Source organism: Oncorhynchus mykiss, chromosome 5 (assembly GCF_013265735.2).
Source record: "Oncorhynchus mykiss isolate Arlee chromosome 5, USDA_OmykA_1.1, whole genome shotgun sequence".
NCBI lineage: Eukaryota > Metazoa > Chordata > Actinopteri > Salmoniformes > Salmonidae > Oncorhynchus > Oncorhynchus mykiss.
The window spans coordinates 20,897,916-20,918,192 of record NC_048569.1 but is presented as its reverse complement, the minus strand read 5'-3'; the positions used below and the strand labels follow the sequence as shown (position 1 = coordinate 20,918,192).

Sequence of the window (20,277 nt, the reverse complement as noted above, 5' to 3'; positions counted from 1 at the left end):
TTGCAGAGTTATGTGCATCTTTTCAAGCACACCCTTCTCAAACTGTGGTGAGATATTCACAATTTCCGATGACCAAATAAGGTTTTATATGTAAGATGGTTATTATTTGTGCCCTGGTCCTATAAGAGCTCTTTGTCAATTCCCACGAGCCAGGTTGTAACAAAACTCACACTCATTCTTATGTTTAATAAATATATCGTACAGTGTGTGTGTGTGTGGCAGGCTTACAATGATGGTAAAAAACAACATTTGAGATAGCGCTGATCCTGGTGCTAGAGGTTGAATGTTTGAACGGGTAGGGACTATAAAACGTTTCGGAACCACTGATGTAGACTGTTTAACTGACCTAGCATCTGTGTGGATCTAATTGATATAGACTGTTTAACTGACCTAGCATCTGTGTGGATCTAATTGATATAGACTGTTTAACTGACCTAGTATCTGTGTGGATCTAATTGATATAGACTGTTTAACTGACCTAGTATCTGTGTGGATCTAATTGATATAGACTGTTTAACTGACCTAGCATCTGTGTGGATCTAATTGATATAGACTGTTTAACTGACCTAGTATCTGTGTGGATCTAATTGATATAGACTGTTTAACTGACCTAGCATCTGTGTGGATCTAATTGATGTAGACTGTTTGACCTAGCATCTGTGTGGATCTAATTGATATAGACTGTTTAACTGACCTAGCATCTGTGTGGATCTAATTGATATAGACTGTTTGACCTAGCATCTGTGTGGATCTAATTTATATATACTGTTTGACCTAGCATCTGTGTGGATCTAATTGATGTAGACTGTTTGACCTAGCATCTGTGTGGATCTAATTGATGTAGACTGTTTGACCTAGCATCTGTGTGGATCTAATTGATATGGACTGTTTGACCTAGCATCTGTGTGGATCTAATTGATGTAGACTGTTTGACCTAGCATCTGTGTGGATCTAATTGATGTAGACTGTTTGACCTAGCATCTGTGTGGATCTAATTGATGTAGACTGTTTGACCTAGCATCTGTGTGGATCTAATTGATATAGACTGTTTGACCTAGCATCTCTCTCTGTCTCTCAGATAACGCTGAGTGGGTTTTGAAGCCGTATGGGTTTAAGATGGAGATCGAGGGCTTCAGATACTGCTAATCGGGTACGTACACACACCTCTGTGATATCATAGCATACCTGTTCACCTCACACCTGGTAGTATATGAGTTTGGATTGTGTGCCCATTCACTCAAGGTGAATGGGCTTCTCTCTCCTCTGTTTCTCTCCCTTCTGTTTCTCTTTCTTCTCCCTTAACTGATTGGTCCGTTGTTCTGTCACTCAAACATACTTTGAGGACAACGTTAAAGACCTGCACCCTGCCGTCATCAACCACACCTAAAAAACATCCTGAAATACCTTAGTAAGACGCACACTGCTTAGAGACCTCTTCTATAATATTTCAACCTTACACTCAGATTATGGTGAATTTAAACCATTTCTTATTGTCCGTTTCAGTCCCTCCGACGCTGAGGGGAGGGCCAACCCAATGTCAGGCAGGAGGAGAGAGAAGCCCAAACCTGACGGGGTCATCAAGACAACCATCAAGGTAAGGCTCCGTCCTAACTAACTCTAACCCAGACATAACCCTTTAACCCTAGCCGTAACCCTAACCTAGCTCAACAAAGACCACACTGGGGAGTAGCAAGCCGTTTGCCGACATTCCATTCACTTTTTTCTCATGGTTATTTCTTTCACACTGGGAGCAGCAAACGGTAAGCAGGCATTTACATTTCAAAGTGTAATGAATACACTGATCTAACCTTGTCTCATCCCTCCTTCCATCCATTCCTCCCTTCTCTTCATCCATCCCTCCCTTCTCTTCCTAGAAGGACTTCTGAGGCAAGAACCACTTGAAGAGTTTTTGCTACACCGGAGTGAGGAGCCGAGGGGGCAAGGCTAGCAAATCCTAGGATTCCATGTCAACGTGAAAGCAAATAAAATTCACCTATGACATCACCAGTTTCCAGATCAGTGCAGATGGAGGGGAAACAAACTGAGGAAGCCACTGTAGAATGAGATGCAGCCGAAGTGTCCACTATCAGGCCCCAAACGGAAGAAAACGGACTGAAACAGGAGGGGACAATCTGAACTTATCCAATAAGAAACACTTGTTTTTGTATTCTGTTGGAAAACATTTTGCTACGTTTTGAAACAGTGCATACTAATGAATACAACCCAGATGAGGAACCTATCAGCAGCACCATTACTCTTAAAGTGAGCCAACATCGGAGTTTGCCTGGTTAGAAAACCTGTCAAATTAATATAATGTGCATTCCCTCCTAAACACGACACAGTAATGTTGACTGCATTACTCTGCACCTCCACTGATGCGAATGAACTTCCTTATCTTTACTAGTGTTCAATGAAATCCGAATTGAAGAATTAAAATTGTTTTTCAATAAGTAATTTTCTATTATTGAATTGTCAATAATAGAAATGGAATTGACCCCAATTCTGGTATTTCCTATACACATGCTATGTATGTGTGGTCATTTCAGATGGATACACGTGGGTATTGCATTTATTGTTTCTTTGTAATTAGAATTCAGAAAACGTTTATTACATGTTTTGTATTTTTGCTCTTTAAGCCGTTTACCATAAATCATGTCATGTCAGTCCCAGAGGTCTCTGTTTACCATAAATCATGTCATGTCAGTCCCAGAGGTCTCTGTTTACCATAAATCATGTCAGTCCCAGAGGGCTCTCCCTCTAACCAAAGGTTCTTTGGGGGGCCTCCCGAGTGGCACAGAAGTAAGGCATAAGGCACTGCATCGCAGTGCTTAAGGCGGCACTACAGACCCAGGTTCGATGCCAGGCTGTGTTACAGCCGGCCGTGACCGGAAGACCAATGAGGCAGGACACAAATGGCCCAGCGTCATCCGGGTTTGGCTGGCCGGGATTTCCTTGTCCCATCGCGCACTAGTGTCTCACTGTGGCGGCCCGAGCGCCTGCAAGTTGACTTTGCCAGCAGGACAGTGTTTCCTCCGACACATTGGTTCGGTTGGCCTTCCGGGTTAAGCGAGCAGTGTGGAGGACGCATGGCTCTCAACCTTCGCCTCACCAGAGTCTGTACGGAAGTTCCAGCGATGGGACAAGACCGTAACTACCAATTGGATATCACAAAAAATTGGGGAGGAAAAGGGGTAAAAGTACAAAAAGATAAATAAAAAGTTATTTGGGGACATGCTTTGTATGTAATTATGAACTGGTGTTAAAATAAATTATGGACACAACGTAGAAAGCAAGTGGAATTCAGATTCATATAACCACCACAAATCTTGATATGGTTCAAATGATTTTATTGATTATGATTGCAAGCCCATGGTTACATTTAAGAGCGGTAAGAGAAGTTTGAATGATCAAACAGAAGAGGGTATTTTAGTCAAGAAGGCATGCTACAGTGCCTTGCGAAAGTATTCGGCCCCCTTGAACTTTGTGATCTTTTGCCACATTTAAGGCTTCAAACATAAAGATATAAAACTGTATTTTTTTGGGAAGAATCAACAACAAGTGGGACACAATCATGAAGTGGAACGACATTTATTGGATATTTCAAACTTTTTTAACAAATCAAAAACTGAAAAATTGGGCGTGCAAAATTATTCAGCCCCTTTACTTTCAGTGCAGCAAACTCTGTCCAGAAGTTCAGTGAGGATCTCTGAATGATCCAATGTTGACCTAAATGACTAATGATGATAAATGCAATCCACCTGTGTGTAATCAAGTCTCCGTATAAATGCACCTGCACTGGGATAGTCTCAGAGGTCCGTTAAAAGTGCAGAGAGCATCATGAAGAACAAGGAACACACCAGGCAGGTCCGAGATACTGTTGTGAAGAAGTTTAAAGCCTGATTTGGATGCAAAAAGATTTCCCAAGCTTTAAACATCCCAAAGAGCACTGTGCAAGCGATAATATTGAAATGGAAGGAGTATCAGACCACTGCAAATCTACCAAGACCTGGCCGTCCCTCTAAACTTTCAGCTCATACAAGGAGAAGACTGATCAGAGATGCAGCCAAGAGGCCCATGATCACTCTGGATGAACTGCAGAGATCTACAGCTGAGGTGGGAAACTCTGTCCATAGGACAACAATCAGTCTTATATTGCACAAATCTGGCCTTTATGGAAGAGTGGCAAGAAGAAAGCCATTTCTTAAAGATATCCATAAAAAGTGTTGTTTAAAGTTTGCCACAAGCCACCTGGGAGACACACCAAACATGTGGAAGAAGGTGCTCTGGTCAGATGAAACCAAAATTGAACTTTTTGGCAACAATGCAAAACGTTATGTTTGGCGTAAAAGCAACACAGCTCATCACCCTGAATACACCATCCCCACTGTCAAACATGGTGGTGGCAGCATCATGGTTTGGGCCTGCTTTTCTTCAGCAGGGACAGGGAAGATGGTTAAAATTGATGGGAAGATGGATGGAGCCAAATACAGGACCATTCTGGAAGAAAACCTGATGGAGTCTGCAAAAGACCTGAGACTGGGACGGAGATTTGTATTCCAACAAGACAATGATCCAAAACATAAAGCAAAATCTACAATGGAATGGTTCAAAAATAAACATATCCAGGTGTTAGAATGGCCAAGTCAAAGTCCAGACCTGAATCCAATCGAGAATCTGTGGAAAGAACTGAAAACTGCTGTTCACAAATGCTCTCCATCCAACCTCACTGAGCTCGAGCTATTTTGCAAGGAGGAATGGGAAAAAAATTCAGGTTCTCGATGTGCAAAACTGATAGACACCCAAAGCGACTTACAGCTGTAATCGCAGCAAAAGGTGGCGCTACAAAGTATTAACTTAAGGGGGCTGAATAATTTTGCACGCCCAATTTTTCAGTTTTTGATTTGTTAAAAAAGTTTGAAATATCCAATAAATGTCGTTCCACTTCATGATTGTGTCCCACTTGTTGTTGATTCTTCACAAAAAAATACAGTTTTATATCTTTATGTTTGAAGCCTGAAATGTGGCAAAAGGTCGCAAAGTTCAAGGGGGCCGAATACTTTCGCAATTCACTGTACATACCTATGGTCGGTAGGCAGGTTAACCTGAATATACAGAATGGATGCAGGTGTGAGGGTTTTACTCAAGTAAATAAACAATTGTCAAAAAAATCGCTACAATAATATAAGATGAACCGGCATGAAGGTTTATTTTAGAACATTTGGCACATACAGTGAGGCTGTGGTTCCTGGAGTGTACACACTGATGCATTGGTGGAACTTTGAGCTGGAGGGAGTTCCTTATAGTCCAAGGGCCTGAAAATAACCGTATGTCCATCATCCATTATCTCTGTTGGATGAAAAATGTCAGCAGCATCTCAGACCATTTACCAGAATTTGGCTGGTGGCTTGGACTCATTTCAGGTGTGGAGTGAACAAGGAGAAGGGTAGGGAGTCGGGTCCCAGGCCAGGCTGGAGAGAGAAGGCACGTTGCAAGGCCTGCCGGAGTTTGGAATCTCTCGGCAGAGAATGAAAGACTCTTATCTGGTACCATGTTACCCGATGCTTTACTGCAGCCTTTCTTAAAGTATGGGTTGAGATCCACTTTGGATTGCTGATGCTACAGGTGCATTAGGAAAATATTCAGACCTCTTGACTATTTCAACATTTTGTTACATTACAGCCTTATTCTAAAATGGATTAAATAGGAAATGTTCATCAATCTACACACAACACCCTATAATGACAAAGCGAAAACAGTTTCAGAAATATTTGCAAATGTATTAAAAATACAAAAATACATGATTTACATAAGTTTTCCGACCCTTTCCTATGAGACTAAATTCAGCTCAGGTGCATTGTGTTTCCATTGATCACCCTTGAGATGTTTCTACAACTTGATTGGAGTCATTCTGTGGTAAATTAAATTGATTGGACATGATTTGGAAAGCCACACACCTGTCTATTATGGTGGAAATTACAAGAGTATGTTATAATACTTTTATTGCATCAAATGGTTGTTTAATGCAACAGAATAGAGGGTTCTTATAACTCTATTGTGTCTGTGTGAACTGAAAGTGGGCCTCTGGGAGATAACACTGATAGGAGATTTACGATGTCTTTGGGTGATACCACATTCCAGAGCATGAGTTAATGTTTCTGTACTGGTGTACCAGGGGGAGATGGCTCCCGTATGGAGTTGGGGGCCAGACCCTGGTCTCTACACAATGAGAACTGTTTTTACAGCCGATACTGTCTGCTGTGAATTATAATTATCTTTCATACAAATCTTAACCTTGTGACCCAATCCATACATCTGTTGTTTGTCATATAGACTGAAGAAGGATGGACTTTGCTATAAAATGCTGTGGCTCAAACCATTTCATTAAGTTCTCAGTGATCACCTCCAGGGGTGATTACCGACCAGCTCCATTACTGCAGTAATTAAAGAATAAAGTTGGATTATTTTTAGGAAATCTAAAAGTCTCCTTTTGATTTCAATAATTCCACCACACTATATAAAAAGGTCCCACAGTTGACAGTGCATGTCAGAGCAAAAACCAAGACATGAGGTCGAAGGAATTGTCTGGGGAAGGGTACCAAAACATTTCTGCAGCATTAAAAGGTCCCCAAGAACACAGTGGCCTCCATCATTCTTACATGGAAGAAGTTTGGAACAACCCAGACTCTTCCTAGAGCTGGCCACCCAGCCAGACTGAGCAATCAGGGAAGATGGGCCTTGGTCAGGGAGGTGAGCAAGAACCCGATGGTCACTCTGACAGAGCTCCAGAGTTCCTCTGCGGAGATAGGAGAACCTTCCAGAAGGACAACCATCTCTGCAGCACTCCACCAATCAGGGCTTTATGGTAGAGTAGCCAGACGGAAGCCAGATGACAGCCCGCTTGGAGTTTGCCAAAAGGCACCTAAAGGACTCAGACCATGAGAAACAACATTTAACTCTTTGGCCAGAATGTCAAGCATCACGTCTGGAGGAAACCTGGCACCATCCCTACAGTGAAGCATGGTGGTGGCAGCATCATGCTGTGGGAATGTTTTTCAGAGGCAGGGACTGGGAGACTAGTCAGGATCGAGGGAAAGATGAACAGAGCAAAGTACAGAGAGATCCTTGATGAAGAGCGCTCTGGAGTGCTCAGGACCTCAGACTGGGGCGAAGGTTCACCTTCCAACAGGAAAATAACCCTACGCACACAGCGAAGACAAAGCAGGAGTGGCTCCGGGACAAGTCTCTGAATGTCTTTGTGTGGCCCAGCCAGAGCCCGGACTTGAACCCAATTTAGCATCTCTGGAGACCTAAAAATAGCTGTAGAGCAACACTCTCCATCCAATCTGACAGAGCTTGAGAGGATCTGCAGAGAAACTCCCCAAATACAGGTGTGCCCACCTTTTAGTCATACCCAAGAAGACTTGAGACCTCTTTTTGCTTTGTCATTATGGGGTATTGTGTGTACATGAGGAAAACAATGTAGTTCATCAATTTTAGAAGAAGGCTGTAACGTAACAATATTTTGTAGTGGGGACAGTAACATTAGTAATCTCAAATGTAGACGTTTTTATATATTTTATTTGTAGGCTTAGCTCACATAATATCATTTAAAAGTTTGCATTAAGGTGTCTGTATAGAATAAATGTGGCAAATGTAGATGTTAATAAATGCATTTCAAATTCTTTTTTTTTAGGAACTCAGTCGGGGTCTCAACTTACTGTTGAAACTTAGTTAGAATAGTAGAATACACAAGGTGCTATTTAGAAATGTGGTTGTGCATCACCAGTTTTCTCGTTATGTCAGTCACTCAATTAGCCATGTCAGCTAACAGTTTTTAGATTGGTAATTCAGTCTAGCCAGCTATCTAAACTTGTAGTAATCATGGCAAAATACCAACAGGCCACGTGGCCAAGGGCAGTGGTGTAAAGTACTTAAGTAAAAATACTTTAAAGCACTACTTAAGTAGGTTTTTTTGTGTCTGTACTTTAAAAATATATATACAAGAATGTACTTTTTACTCCATAGATTTTCCCTGACACCCAAAAGTACTTACATTTCAAATACTTAGCAGGACAGGAAAATGGTCCAATTCACACACTTATCAAGAGAACATCCCTGGTCATCTCTACAGCCCCTGATCTGGTATGACTTACTAAACACAAATGCTTTGTTTGTAAATTGTGTGCCCCTGGCTATCCATAAATTAAAAACCAAAATCGTACCATCTGGTTTGCCTAATATAAGGAATTTGAAATGATTTATACTTTAACTTTTGATACTAAGTATATTTTAGCAATTACAATCACGTTTGATACTTAAGTATATTTAAAACCAAATACTTTTACTCTATTTTACTGGGTGACTTTCACTTTTCTATTAACGCATCTTTATTTTTAATCAATTATGACAATTGGGTACTTTTTTCAACACTGTACAGGAGCACATTGATTTTGGTAACTACTCTCACTCAGATACCATATTAACATGATGTAAGCCATGTCAAAATGGGTAGAATTGCAGGAAACTAGCTGTAAAACTGCAGATAAAAATGCTCTGCCCCATGGCACAATGTGTAGAATTGCAGAAACCATTTCTTTCTCCGCCATCAACAGGGGGGCCACTAAAATGTTTTCTTAGGACCCCTAAAAAGGGGGCATGTTTTCATGATGTTTTCTTAGGACCCCCAAAAAGGGGGCATGTTTTCATGAGCTTGGGTCCCAAGAAAACATCAACTTTCTCATTTGGTTCACAGGCTGAAAAGGTTTAATAACCCCTGCTTTACTGTACACACACACACACCCACACACACAATACAGAGAACACACAATCACACACCTTTGATGCACAATGTTCACTTCTCACACACACAAACAATTCATGTACTTTTTCACAACTAGGAATGTATAGAATTCACTGAACATATTCAGAAAACAGCACTTAGGCCTAATCAACTGCAAAAAGGCTCCAACAACTATCACCTGATACACTTCACCACACAACCATTTCGCCAGTACGCTCACACACACGCAGAGTAAGAAGTATAATATGAAGGCTGATAGTCATGGCACATCCGGGGGGGTGAGGAGATCAAGAGGGGTTCAGCAACATCACATGACCTCACAGCAAGAGTTCTGCTTCCGCGCCTGGGGAGAACACACACACACATTCAGTATGATTACACTAGCAATCTAATACTGTATGTCCTCTCATGAATTATTGTGTGTGTGTGTGTGTGTGTGTTCCAATTTGTTTCTCACCGTCTTGTAGAAGGCTTTAGACTGGTTCCCCAGGTGTTCGGACTTCTGGACTAGATCATCTAGCTTCTCTCCTCTCTCCAACAGACTTTCCATAGTGTTGTGCTGAGAGAGGAGATGAGGTGGAGAAGTCATTAAAAAGGGATAGAATGACAAATTTAACATGTTCACTACACCACGGGTAAACAACTTCTTGTTATTGACATGAAAATGGTGGGTAGAAGTGGAAATGTAGCAGCCTCACAGCTCTGCAAGCTGTTTTTTCTTGGTGCCATGAATCTTTTGTTTGGGCATGTTTTTTCTTCTTCTCACATTTATCCACACATTCATTCAGGTTACAGAACCATTAGGCAAGCCTAGGACCCCTAGACTTAGCAAGTACAGTGTTAACAGTCGGTTTCATAGCAAGACTGCATCGTAGCTTATTAGCTTGTGGGCGGTAGGTAGAGCGTTGGACCAGTAACCGAAAGGTTGCTAGATCGAATCCCGAGCTGACAAGGTAAAAATCTGTCGTTCTGCCCCTGAACAAGGCAGTTAACCCACTGTTCCTAGGCCGTCATTGTAAATAAGAATTTGTTCTTAACGGACTTGCCTAGTTAAATAAAAGGTGTCAAAAAACAATTTGGGGGCCAAATAAGTAGTAGTTTTGGTTGACATGGTGGTTTTAGGTTGAAACCTCCGCCTAAGTTGAAGACAAAAAAGCTGTGTGCCACAATCGGAAACAGGAATGGGGTGGATAAGGCACACAGGATTGTGTGGTAATATAAACCTCTCAATTTTGAACTCAAAATGTCCAAACTACAGCCGTTGAATGTGTTTCTTACTGAACGACTAACAGTGGCTGCTTCTGAGAAATCCCAGGCCGTGGAAAAACGTTAGCAGAGAAATGTCCGTTCTCCTCTTTGGAATAGGACGTCTACAGATGGTACTGGATTTGGTTTTCAAACCAGAGAAAGTCACAGAGCAGGTTTGTATCAACTAGCTAGATATCACATAAATCAGATGATAAATTTACAGGGTTTGGTAGATTACTTTATAAATGTAATCTGTTGAAGTTAAATGACAAAAATGGGTAATCCAAACTCAGTATTCTGATTACTTTTAGATTACTTTCCCCTAAAGATACATTAAAAGAATACAAAATGAATATTACCAATTGACCGACATCTATTGCCGTATATGCACAACTCCAACTCGATCATCAAGTTTACTGATGACACAACAGTGGTAGGCCTGATAACCAACAATGACGTCGAGACAACCTACAGGCCCTGGCGGAATGGTTCTAGGGAAATAACCTCTCCTTCAACGTCAACAAAACTAACGATCTGATTGTGGACTATCAGAGAGAGCACGCCCCCTTCCACATTGATTGAGCCTCAGTAGAGGGTCAAAAGCTTCAAACTCCTTGGTGTGCACATCACCAAGGGCCTGAAATGGAACCTGTGGTGAAGAAGTCGCAACAGCACCTCTTCAACTTTAGGAGGCTGAAGAAATTCAGCCAAGACCCTCATAAAACTTCTCCAGATGCACCGTTGAGAGCATTCTGTTTGGCTGCTTCACCGCCTGGTACAGCAACTGCACAGCCAGCAACCGCATTGCTCTCCAGAGGGTGGTGCAGTCATCCCAATGCATCACCGGAGGCAGACTGCCTGCCCTCCAGGACATCTACAGCACCTGGTGTCACAGGAAGGCCAAGAAGATCATTAAGGACATCAGTCAGCCGAGCCATAGCCAGTTCACTCTGCTCCCATATAGCAGATAGACAGTACAGGTGCATCAAAGCCTGGACCGAGAAACTGAAAAACAGCTTTTATCTCCAGGCCATCAGACTGTTGAACAGCCATCACTAGCCAGCCACCGCCCGGTACTCTGCCCTGCACCTTAGACACTACTGATCAAACGTTTAGAACACCTACTCAAGGGTTCAAGGGTTTTTCTTTATTTTTACTATTTTCTACATAATAGTGAAGATATAAACATTATTAAATAACTCATATGGAATCATGTAGTAACCAAAAAAAAGTGTTAAATATTTTATTATTTTAGACTCTTCAAATAGCTACCATTTGCCTTGACAGCTTTCCTTGGCATTCTCTCAACCAGCTTCACCTGGAATGCTTTCCCAACAGTCTTGGAGATCCCACATGTGCTGAGCATTTGCTCGCTGCTTTTCCTTCACTATGCGGTCCGACTCATCTCAAACTATCTCAATTTGGTTGAGGTTGGGGGATTGTGGAGGTCAGTTCATCTGATGCAGCACTCCATCACTCTACTTCTTGGTAAAATAGCCCTTACACAGCCTGGAGGTGTGTTGAGTCATTGTCCTGTTGAAAAACAAAATGATAGTCCCACTAAGCCCAAAACCAGATGGGATAGCGTATTGCTGTAGAATGATGTGGTAGCCATGCTGGTTAAGTGTGCCTTGAATTCTAAATAAATCAGTGTCCCCAGCAAAGCACCCCACACCATAACACCTCCTTCTCCATGCTTTACGGTGGGAAATACACATGCGGAGATCATCCTTTCACCAACACCGTGGTTGGAACCAAAAATCTCCAATTTGGACTCCAGATCAAAGGACAAATTTCCACTGGTCTAATGTCCACTGCTTATGTTTTTTGGCCCAAGCAAGTCTTCTTCTTATTGGTGTCCTTTAGTAGTGGTTTCTTTAAAGCAATTCGACCATGAAGGCCTGACTCACAGTCTCCTCTGAACAATTGATGTTGAGATGTGTCTGTTACTTGAACGCTGTGAAGCATTTATTTGGGCTGCAAATTCTGGTAACTCTAATGGGCTGGTAACTCTAATGAGGGACGGCAGGGTAGCCTAGTGGTTAGAGCGTTGGACTAGTAACCGGAAGGTTGCAAGTTCAAATCCCCGAGCTGACAAGGGATCTGTCGTTCTGCCCCTGAACAGGCAGTTAAGCCGTCATTGAAAATAAGAATTTGTTCTTAACTGACGTGCCTGGTTAAATAAAGGTTAAAAAAATAAAAAAGGCATTCCTTTCCTGTGGCGGTCCTCATGAGAGCCAGTTTCATCATAGCGCTTGATGGTTTTTGCGACTGCACTTGAAGAAACTTTCCGGATTGACTGATGTCTTAAAGTAATGATGGACTGTAATTTCTCTTTGCTTATTTCTGTTCTTGCCATAATATGAACCATCTTCTGTATGCCCCCCTACCATGTCACAAAACAACTGATTGGCTCAAATGCATGAAGGAAAGAAATTCCACAAATTAACTTAAGGCACACCTGGTAATTGAAATGCATTCCAGGTGACTACCTCATGAATCTGGTTGAGAGAATGTCAAGAGTGTGCAAAGCTGTCATCAAAGCAACGGGTGGCTATTTTAAGAATCTCAAATATATTTAGATTTGTTTGTTTAACACTTTTTTGGTTACTACATGTGTGTTATTTCATAGTTGATGTCTTCACTATTATTTTACAATGTAGAAAATAGTACAAATAAAGAAAAACTCTTGAAAGAGTAGGTGTTCTAAAACTTTTGACCGGTAGTGTATATAGAGACATGGAACACTGGTCACTTAAACAATGTTTACATACTCCTTCATCCACCTTATATTTACAGTGCTTTGCCAAAGTATTCAGACCGCTTGGATTTCTTCACATTTTATTGTGTTACAGTGGGGTTGAACTAGATTTCATTGTCATAATATTTTGTCAAAAATCTACACAAAATACTCTAATGTCAAAGTAGAAGAATTGTTTTATATTTTTTAAGATCAGTGACCCTCAGCCCCTCTCTGCAGTAAATCCAGACTACTCTGAACTGCAGAAGAGTGGAGGACTTCTGCCAGGCAGCATAAACCGAAAGTTGTCCTGTTTGAAATCTCCTAGTTAAAGACATGCTGCTTCTCATTGTTGCAAGGCGTCTAAAAGTAATATTACTTCACTGCTTTATTTAACTTTTCATGTGCGAACCAAACACATTAAGCATAATGAACATCTCTGTGGTGTGCGCGAGAAAGACCTTGAGTCCACAGTGAGTTTGATAGATCACCTGGAAACTCACACTAAAGCTGAAACTAAACATTTGTCATGTTAATGGCAAATGTTTCTCTCCTGATTGTAAAAGAAGAGAGAAGAAATCATGTCAATGCAAATAATGTGTAAAGTGCTTCATCTTTAAGACACATCTGGCCAGACATATGATGATTCACACAAAGGAGAAGCCATATAATTGCAAAGATTGTTGGAATTGTTTCATCCAAGTCAGATCTGACCAGGCATGTGATGATTCACTAAGGGTTGAAACCATATACACTGAGTATACAAAATATTAAGGATACCTGCTCTTTCCATGACATATACTGACCAGGTGATTACAGGTGAAAGCTATGATCCCTTATTGAGGTAACCTGTTAAATCCACTTCAATCAGTGTAGATGAAGGGGAGAAAAACGGTTAAAGAAGGACATTTAACCCTTGCAACAACTGAAACATTGATTGTGTATGTGTGCCATTCAGAGGGTGAATGGGCAACACAAAAGATGTAAGTGCCTTTGAACAGGGTATGGTAGCAGGTGCCAGGCGCGCTAGTTTGTGTCAAGAACTGCAATGCTGCTGGGTTTAACACACTCAACAGTTACATGTGTGTATCAAGAATGGTCCACCAACTAAACGACATCCAGCCAACTTGACACAACTGTGGGAAGCATTGGAGTCAACATAGGCCAGCATCCATGTGGAACACTTTCAACACCTTGTAGAGTCCATGCCACGACGAATTGAGGCTGTTCTGATGGCAAAAGGGGGGTGGCAACTCAATATTAGGAAGTTGTTCCTAATGTTTGGTATACTCAGTGTAGGTGCCAAGAATGTGACAAATATTTATACCGTAAGGACATACTGACTAAAGGCGTCCACATTAGGTTTGGTTTGCTCCTAGCACAACTCGGCTAGGCGAAGCGAACATCTGTACCTCGCATACTCCCTTTAAAGACCTTTTGTTGAAAAATGTGCGAAAATATTACAGTTTGAGACATCGTGGCAACAAATAGCCAATATTCACTTCCTCAAAATAGTCTCAATTAATCTAAGATCAATCAAGAAATCTGTAATATATTTTGACCTTTCTGCAGAGGTCTTAATTGTGCGATTTGACAATTTACTAAGATGTTTGGTGCAGCATTTCTCAAATGAAAAAAAATAAATAGCCTTCTCCGTTAAATGACAAAAAAACACTTCATTGAAGAATCCTTACTATTGACCAATCACCGAAGGTGTGAAGACTTCGACTAGCCTCAAGAAGGGGGGAAAAAAAAATCATAAAATTAGGTGCAAACTATTTGGACTGGGAAGCATATGGTAAGCTTTAGCATATGATGATTCACATAGGAGAGAAACCATATGAGTGCAAGGATTGTGGGAAATGTTTAATCCAAAAGTCAGATCTGACTATCCATATCAGATGTCAGACAGGGGAGAAGCCATGTCAGCGTAAAGAACGTGGCAAATGCATAAAAAATATTTCTGCTCTGATCAAGCATATCAATCAAATGTATTTAGAAAGCCCTTTTTACATCAGCAGATGTCACAAAGTGCTGATACAGAAGCGCAGCATAAAACCCCAAAGAGCAAGCAATTCAGATAAAGCACGGTGGTTAGGAAAAACTCCCTAGAAAAGGTAGGAACCTAGGAAGAAACCTAGAGAGGAAGATCTGAGGGGGGGCCAGTTCTTTTCTGGCTTTGCCCGGTGGAGAATATAAGAGTACATGGCCATTAAAGCCAGATCATTGTTCAAACTTTCATAGATGACCAGCGGGGTCAAATAATAATCACAGTGGTTATAGAGGATGCAACAGGTCAGCACCTCAGGAGTAAATGTAAGTTGGCTTTCAAAGTTTGAGACAGCAAGAGCAGCAGAGAGAATCAGAGGAAGGCCCTAAAAATTGTCAAAGACTCCAGCCACCCTAGTCATAGACTGTTCTCTCTGCTACCACACGGCAAGCGGTACCGGAGCGCCAAGTCTAGGTCTAAGAGGCTTCTAAACAGCATCCACCCCAAAGCCATAAGACCCCTGAACAGCTAATCAAATGGCTACCCAGACTATTTGCATTGCCACCCCCCCCATACGCTGCTGCCTCTCTGTTAATATCTATGCATAGTCACTTTAATAACTCTACCTACATGTACATATTACCTCAATACCGGTGCTCCTGCACATTGACTCTGTACCGGTACCCCCTGTATATAGCCTTGCTACTGTTAATTACTGCTGCTCTTTCATTATTTGTTATTCTTATCTGTAACTTTTTGGGGGGTGTTTCTTAAAAGTGCATTGTTGGTTAAGGTCTTAAGTAAGCATTTCACTGTAAGGTTCACCTGTTGTATTCGGCGCACGTGACAAATAACATTTCATTTGATTCATATACATGTCAAGAATGTGGGAAATGCTTCTACCGTGAGGATCACCTGAAAGCTCATATGATTACTCACACTCGGAAGAAATCATATCAACGTAAAAATAGGTCAAATGCTTCATCTCTAAGACACAGCTGAACAGACATATGAGGATTCACACATGAGAGAAACGAGAAACAACAAACATGCAACGATTGTGGGAAATGTTTCAACCAGGAGTCAAATCTGAAAAGGCAACTGAGAAGGCATATTTCTCACACAGGGGAGAAACGTCTGGAAAATGTAGTAGCACCGCAGCAAACTTAAAACAGCACCAGCAGAGAAACCTTAAGGGTCCAACACCTGTAGCAGATGCTCAAGTATGATTTACTTAAAAATCAGTACTCTTCATAAGAGAGAAGAACTCGACAGTTCCCTTGGAGTAAAATATGTTCCAACCAGTAGATTCCAACTAACATCTGAGTCACATTTAGAAGGGTGCAACACAATTCTATGTGCACCAACAACAGTGCAAACAGAAATGTCATATTTAGAGCAGACAGGATTTCTTACTCTAGATAATAGATTAGCATGTCTGTTCTATTCAATATATTTCTATCCGGATGTGTCATAACCTTTATCCCAGTTACTGGGTCAGGTAGGATGACATAGCCCTCATGTGACTGCTCTTGTTCAAATAAGATATAATGAATGAATCAATGCATTTGGTAAACATTGAAGAGTATTGCTGTTGGCAAAGAGTTGCTTTGACGAAGACTGAAACATTGGCAGATTAAATCAGATATTTATTTGCAAGTGCTGTGTGTGGAGTTCTCTTACATCAAAGTACTTTTGGATATCTCTTTGGATACTACCTATGGATGTAGATATGCGAGCACATTTCAAAAAGACTCCATGGACATTTATTGTAGAATCATGACACATTTCAGTCACTCAACTCTGTCATCACAGTTGTTCTCTCTGTATAAAGGCTGCTTATTCCTTATTTGTTTCAGAAAATGTTCTTACACTTTAATTAAAATGAATGTTACATTTTGTTATTACACACACACACACACACACACACACACACACACACACACACGAGAACTCAACTCACCAGAATTATTTTGGTTTCGTCCAGCTCAGCTTGTACTTTACTCATTGCGTCCGCCTCCCGAGGATTCTACAGGCAAATAAACAGGGTTAAGTTAACGCATAAACAAAACCCCACATTGCAACACTTGTTGTTATAAGAAGTCCATCTATGGAACTCACTTCCAGATCAGCTCAATCGTGTGCAACATATTGATGTATTCTAATGCAAATCAAAATGTAAATAAATCAATTGTGATTAACCTGTGAGAGGGAGTGTGTGTGTTACCTGGTACTTGGCGAGGTAGCTGTCCAGGGCAGTATAGTGGACAGTGTCAGGAGAACCAGAGGGCCAGTCTATACTGCTCACCTGTCTGGAAAATTCCTCCAGCACCTGAAAGAGAGGGGAGGAGAGAAGGAGGGAGGGGAGAGAAGGAGAGAGTAGTCAGGACTGAGTACTCATCCGAAGCAGGATACATGCATCAATCAAACCTCTGAGTTTCTAAATTGAATTTCAAAAAGACAGATGGTAAATCCTCAGAGGCAGTAATATTTTATGACTAACAATCCATGACTAATGGCCCTAACATAGGAAATGCAGAAACTCATCTAGTTCTCCGACTCCGCTCAGTAAGTGGGTCTGAATGTAAGGCAGATCACAAGAATAGGTGAATATGGTCAAACGTAACACAATATCTGCCAATTAATTTTCAGCAGTATTGCCCCGGTCTGTCTGGCGCGTTTGCCTATCACTCCTTATGTAGCCAGTTAGCGATGCTAGTAATGATAACAGTCTTGTGGGTAGACAGAAAGACTTTCCACAAAAACCTTCTCGAATTAAATGTTAACTATAAAGTAGGCTTAGCTGACAAGATTATTTGTAACAATTTGGTGGCCGTTGTTTTGCATATTCTGCCATGACAAGCTGCAGCAGTAATTCAATCAGTAACACCACTAGACGACACATTCCACTCTTTCTAAATGCGCAATTAAACGGGAATTACACTTGTTTTTCTGACTCAAAATTGGTCTTCTAATGTGATTTAAGCATTGACAAGGACTCAGAACATCCATTTACATTGTTTCTGTATGAATAATTGTAACATTGAGAGAAAAAAATTGGAGAAAACCCCCAGAGGAAAACTGAATTCTTGAAAATACATAATATAATTTTATGGGACCCCTTAGTCCCATTGTTTTACAAGGTATATTGATATAAAACATCTCTTGTACACTAAGGACCCGGGGAAGAGTTTTAGGGTACAGGAGAATAGAAAAATGTGCCTATTTAAAAGCTAAAAATATATAAAATATGGAGTAGCTTGTGACATTCTTTTAAAAGTAGCTCTCATGCTAGAAAAAGCTGGAGACCCCTGCTCTAGAGGGATACTCTCCTACCTTGTCCAGTAGGGTGAAGCACACTCGAGGGATACTCTCCTACCTTATCCAGTAGGGTGAAGCACACTCGAGGGATACTCTCCTACCTTATCCAGTAGGGTGAAACACACTCGAGGGATACTCTCCTACCTTATCCAGTAGGGTGAAGCACACTCGAGGGATACTCTCCTACCTTATCCAGTAGGGTGAAGCACACTCTAGAGGGATACTCTCCTACCTTATCCAGTAGGGTGAAGCACACTCGAGGGATACTCTCCTACATTATCCAGTAGGGTGAAGCACACTCTAGAGGGATACTCTCCTACCTTATCCAGTAGGGTGAAGCACACTCTAGAGGGATACTCTCCGTCAGCAATCACCACCGCACCCAGGGAGTCGTTCCTTACATACACGTGACACAGGTACTCTGAGAGGGAACACACACACATTCAGTCTCTGAGACACCTATGGGGGCTAACGTGGAGTTAGTGAATGTGGGTGGTATTGTGTGTGGTGTGTATGTGTAAGAGAGAGAGCTGCCTAGGTGTGTATGTCGTCCTCACACTAACCTTGTTCTTTGACAGAGGCTCGGCTCCCTATAGACGAGCGTTGAACTATGAGGTCACTGGTGAATGTCATGAACTCCTGAACACTGAGACACAACCACACACAAATAATGAAGCAAGTCTCAATTAATACTCATGTAGCAATCGGAAAACCTGGGCAACACTGCTTTTTTAAACACTAATTTTTTAAAGAAACAGGTGACATGTCATAATTGAAACATGGTGTGGCCAACCCTTCTCCAAGAGAGCTAGTGGGTGTGCATTACTAATAGCACCAGCCCTACACGAACACACTTCCTGATTTAGCTAATCAAGGAGCAGCTGATTAGTAGAATGTGTGTATTTATATTACTGGGGATGGAACAAAGTCCTGCGGGAGGTTAGGATAGCTCTACTCCACAAATGGAGGGTAAGCCTGCCCCCCCCTGTCATAAACGATAGGGCTGGTTTCCCAAAACACTGACTAATCACATAGGAGGTTTAATGGAAATTCTTAATTTAAAGTATTGTTTAGTCCAGGACTAGGTTTAATCTGTGTCCAGGGAAACTGGCCCATAGATACATAGACAAAGAGCCAATCCTACCTGGACTTCTGGAAGAAGCTGAAGGATGACAGGTCGAAGGCAGCTTTCAGTAGGTTAGACTTGGTGGTCCCTTTATACAGCACACTCAGACTGAAAAGCTTCATGGTGGTGTGAACAATCTCTTTTGTCTTCTAACGCAGGCAGCCTGCAACGATGAGATCAAGTCCTGTGTCACTTTCAGCTACACGCCGCTGCTGTCATGCTAATTATCCACACTGATGTGTGACATTATCTCTCTCTCTCTGATTAACTATACAACATGATCTGAATTAAGTTATTGGACATACTGGCAGCAGTATTAGGCACCGTTTTTGCTGTAGTACAATAACCAAACAACGTTATCTGTAACTAGCAGTTAACATTAGCAACTAGATAACTTTAGCGAACTAGCTAGCGTCTGAAAGCTACAGGGCACAACTGTCACTATCAAATCAACTTCCAACATTTCAGCAAATCAACAGGTTGCTGCTAATGACAGTTTAGCCGATTAAAGACTGCGACAGACTTGAAACATAGCTAGCTAGTAAGATAAAGTAGTTTTACCTTGTTCTCTCCTCGACACAAACTTGATCCACCAGAAATTACCGGCTATAGTATGAGTAGGCTAGCTTAACGTTAACTAATTAATTTCAGTACAATTTTAACAAGTTTAAAATAAATACAAATGTATTTTGAATATAGTTTCACTAGCTTGTTTAGTTAAGCGATGGTGGTATTAACTATAACCAGAGATATTGCTAGCAAAAAAACTCCCCTTTTCCAAACTACACAGGATGTTGACTACGTCATTAGCGGAAAACGTCCATCCTCAGAGATATCCCGGTTTACAGAATTCCAAAAGTTGAGCGGGAGAAAGGTACCTACCCCTTCCACTATCACTCACTAGCAGCTGTTACAAATTCTCCTTCCAATAACTTAAAGAAATATACTGTTATTATTGACTTCGTTATAAACACTATTATTTGTACCGCAATACTTAGGATAATATGTCATCAAAATGAATATTTAGTTGTGTTTGTGGTCCTATTTCTCTG

The 20,277-nt window shown here is 41.3% G+C and overlaps 1 protein-coding gene across 1 annotated transcript; it reads right to left on the bottom strand.

Annotated features, from left to right (window-relative positions):
- Nucleotides 1-7,555: 7,555 nt before the first annotated feature.
- LOC110523395 (synaptobrevin homolog YKT6) lies at nt 7,556-20,072 on the bottom strand. The gene is made up of 8 exons (XM_021602058.2): nt 19,787-20,072; nt 19,244-19,388; nt 18,663-18,745; nt 18,420-18,520; nt 17,006-17,110; nt 16,742-16,807; nt 9,258-9,359; nt 7,556-9,143 (listed from the first exon to the last, which is right to left on the bottom strand). Exons 2-8 carry the CDS (start codon nt 19,345-19,347, stop codon nt 9,108-9,110), a joined length of 597 nt encoding a protein of 198 aa, XP_021457733.1. The 5' UTR covers nt 19,348-19,388; nt 19,787-20,072; the 3' UTR covers nt 7,556-9,107.
- Between the last annotated feature and the right edge of the window lie 205 nt (nt 20,073-20,277).

Coding starts and splice junctions, on each gene's coding strand:
- LOC110523395 (XM_021602058.2), bottom strand. CDS start 19,347: ATGAAGCTTTTCAGTCTGAGTGTGCTGTATAAAGGGACCACCAAGTCT. Junction 17,111..18,419: donor GCTTCACCCTACTGGATAAG/GTAGGAGAGTAT, acceptor CCTCTCTTTCAG/GTGCTGGAGGAATTTTCCAG. Junction 9,144..9,257: donor CTAAAGCCTTCTACAAGACG/GTGAGAAACAAA, acceptor TGTTCTCCCCAG/GCGCGGAAGCAGAACTCTTG.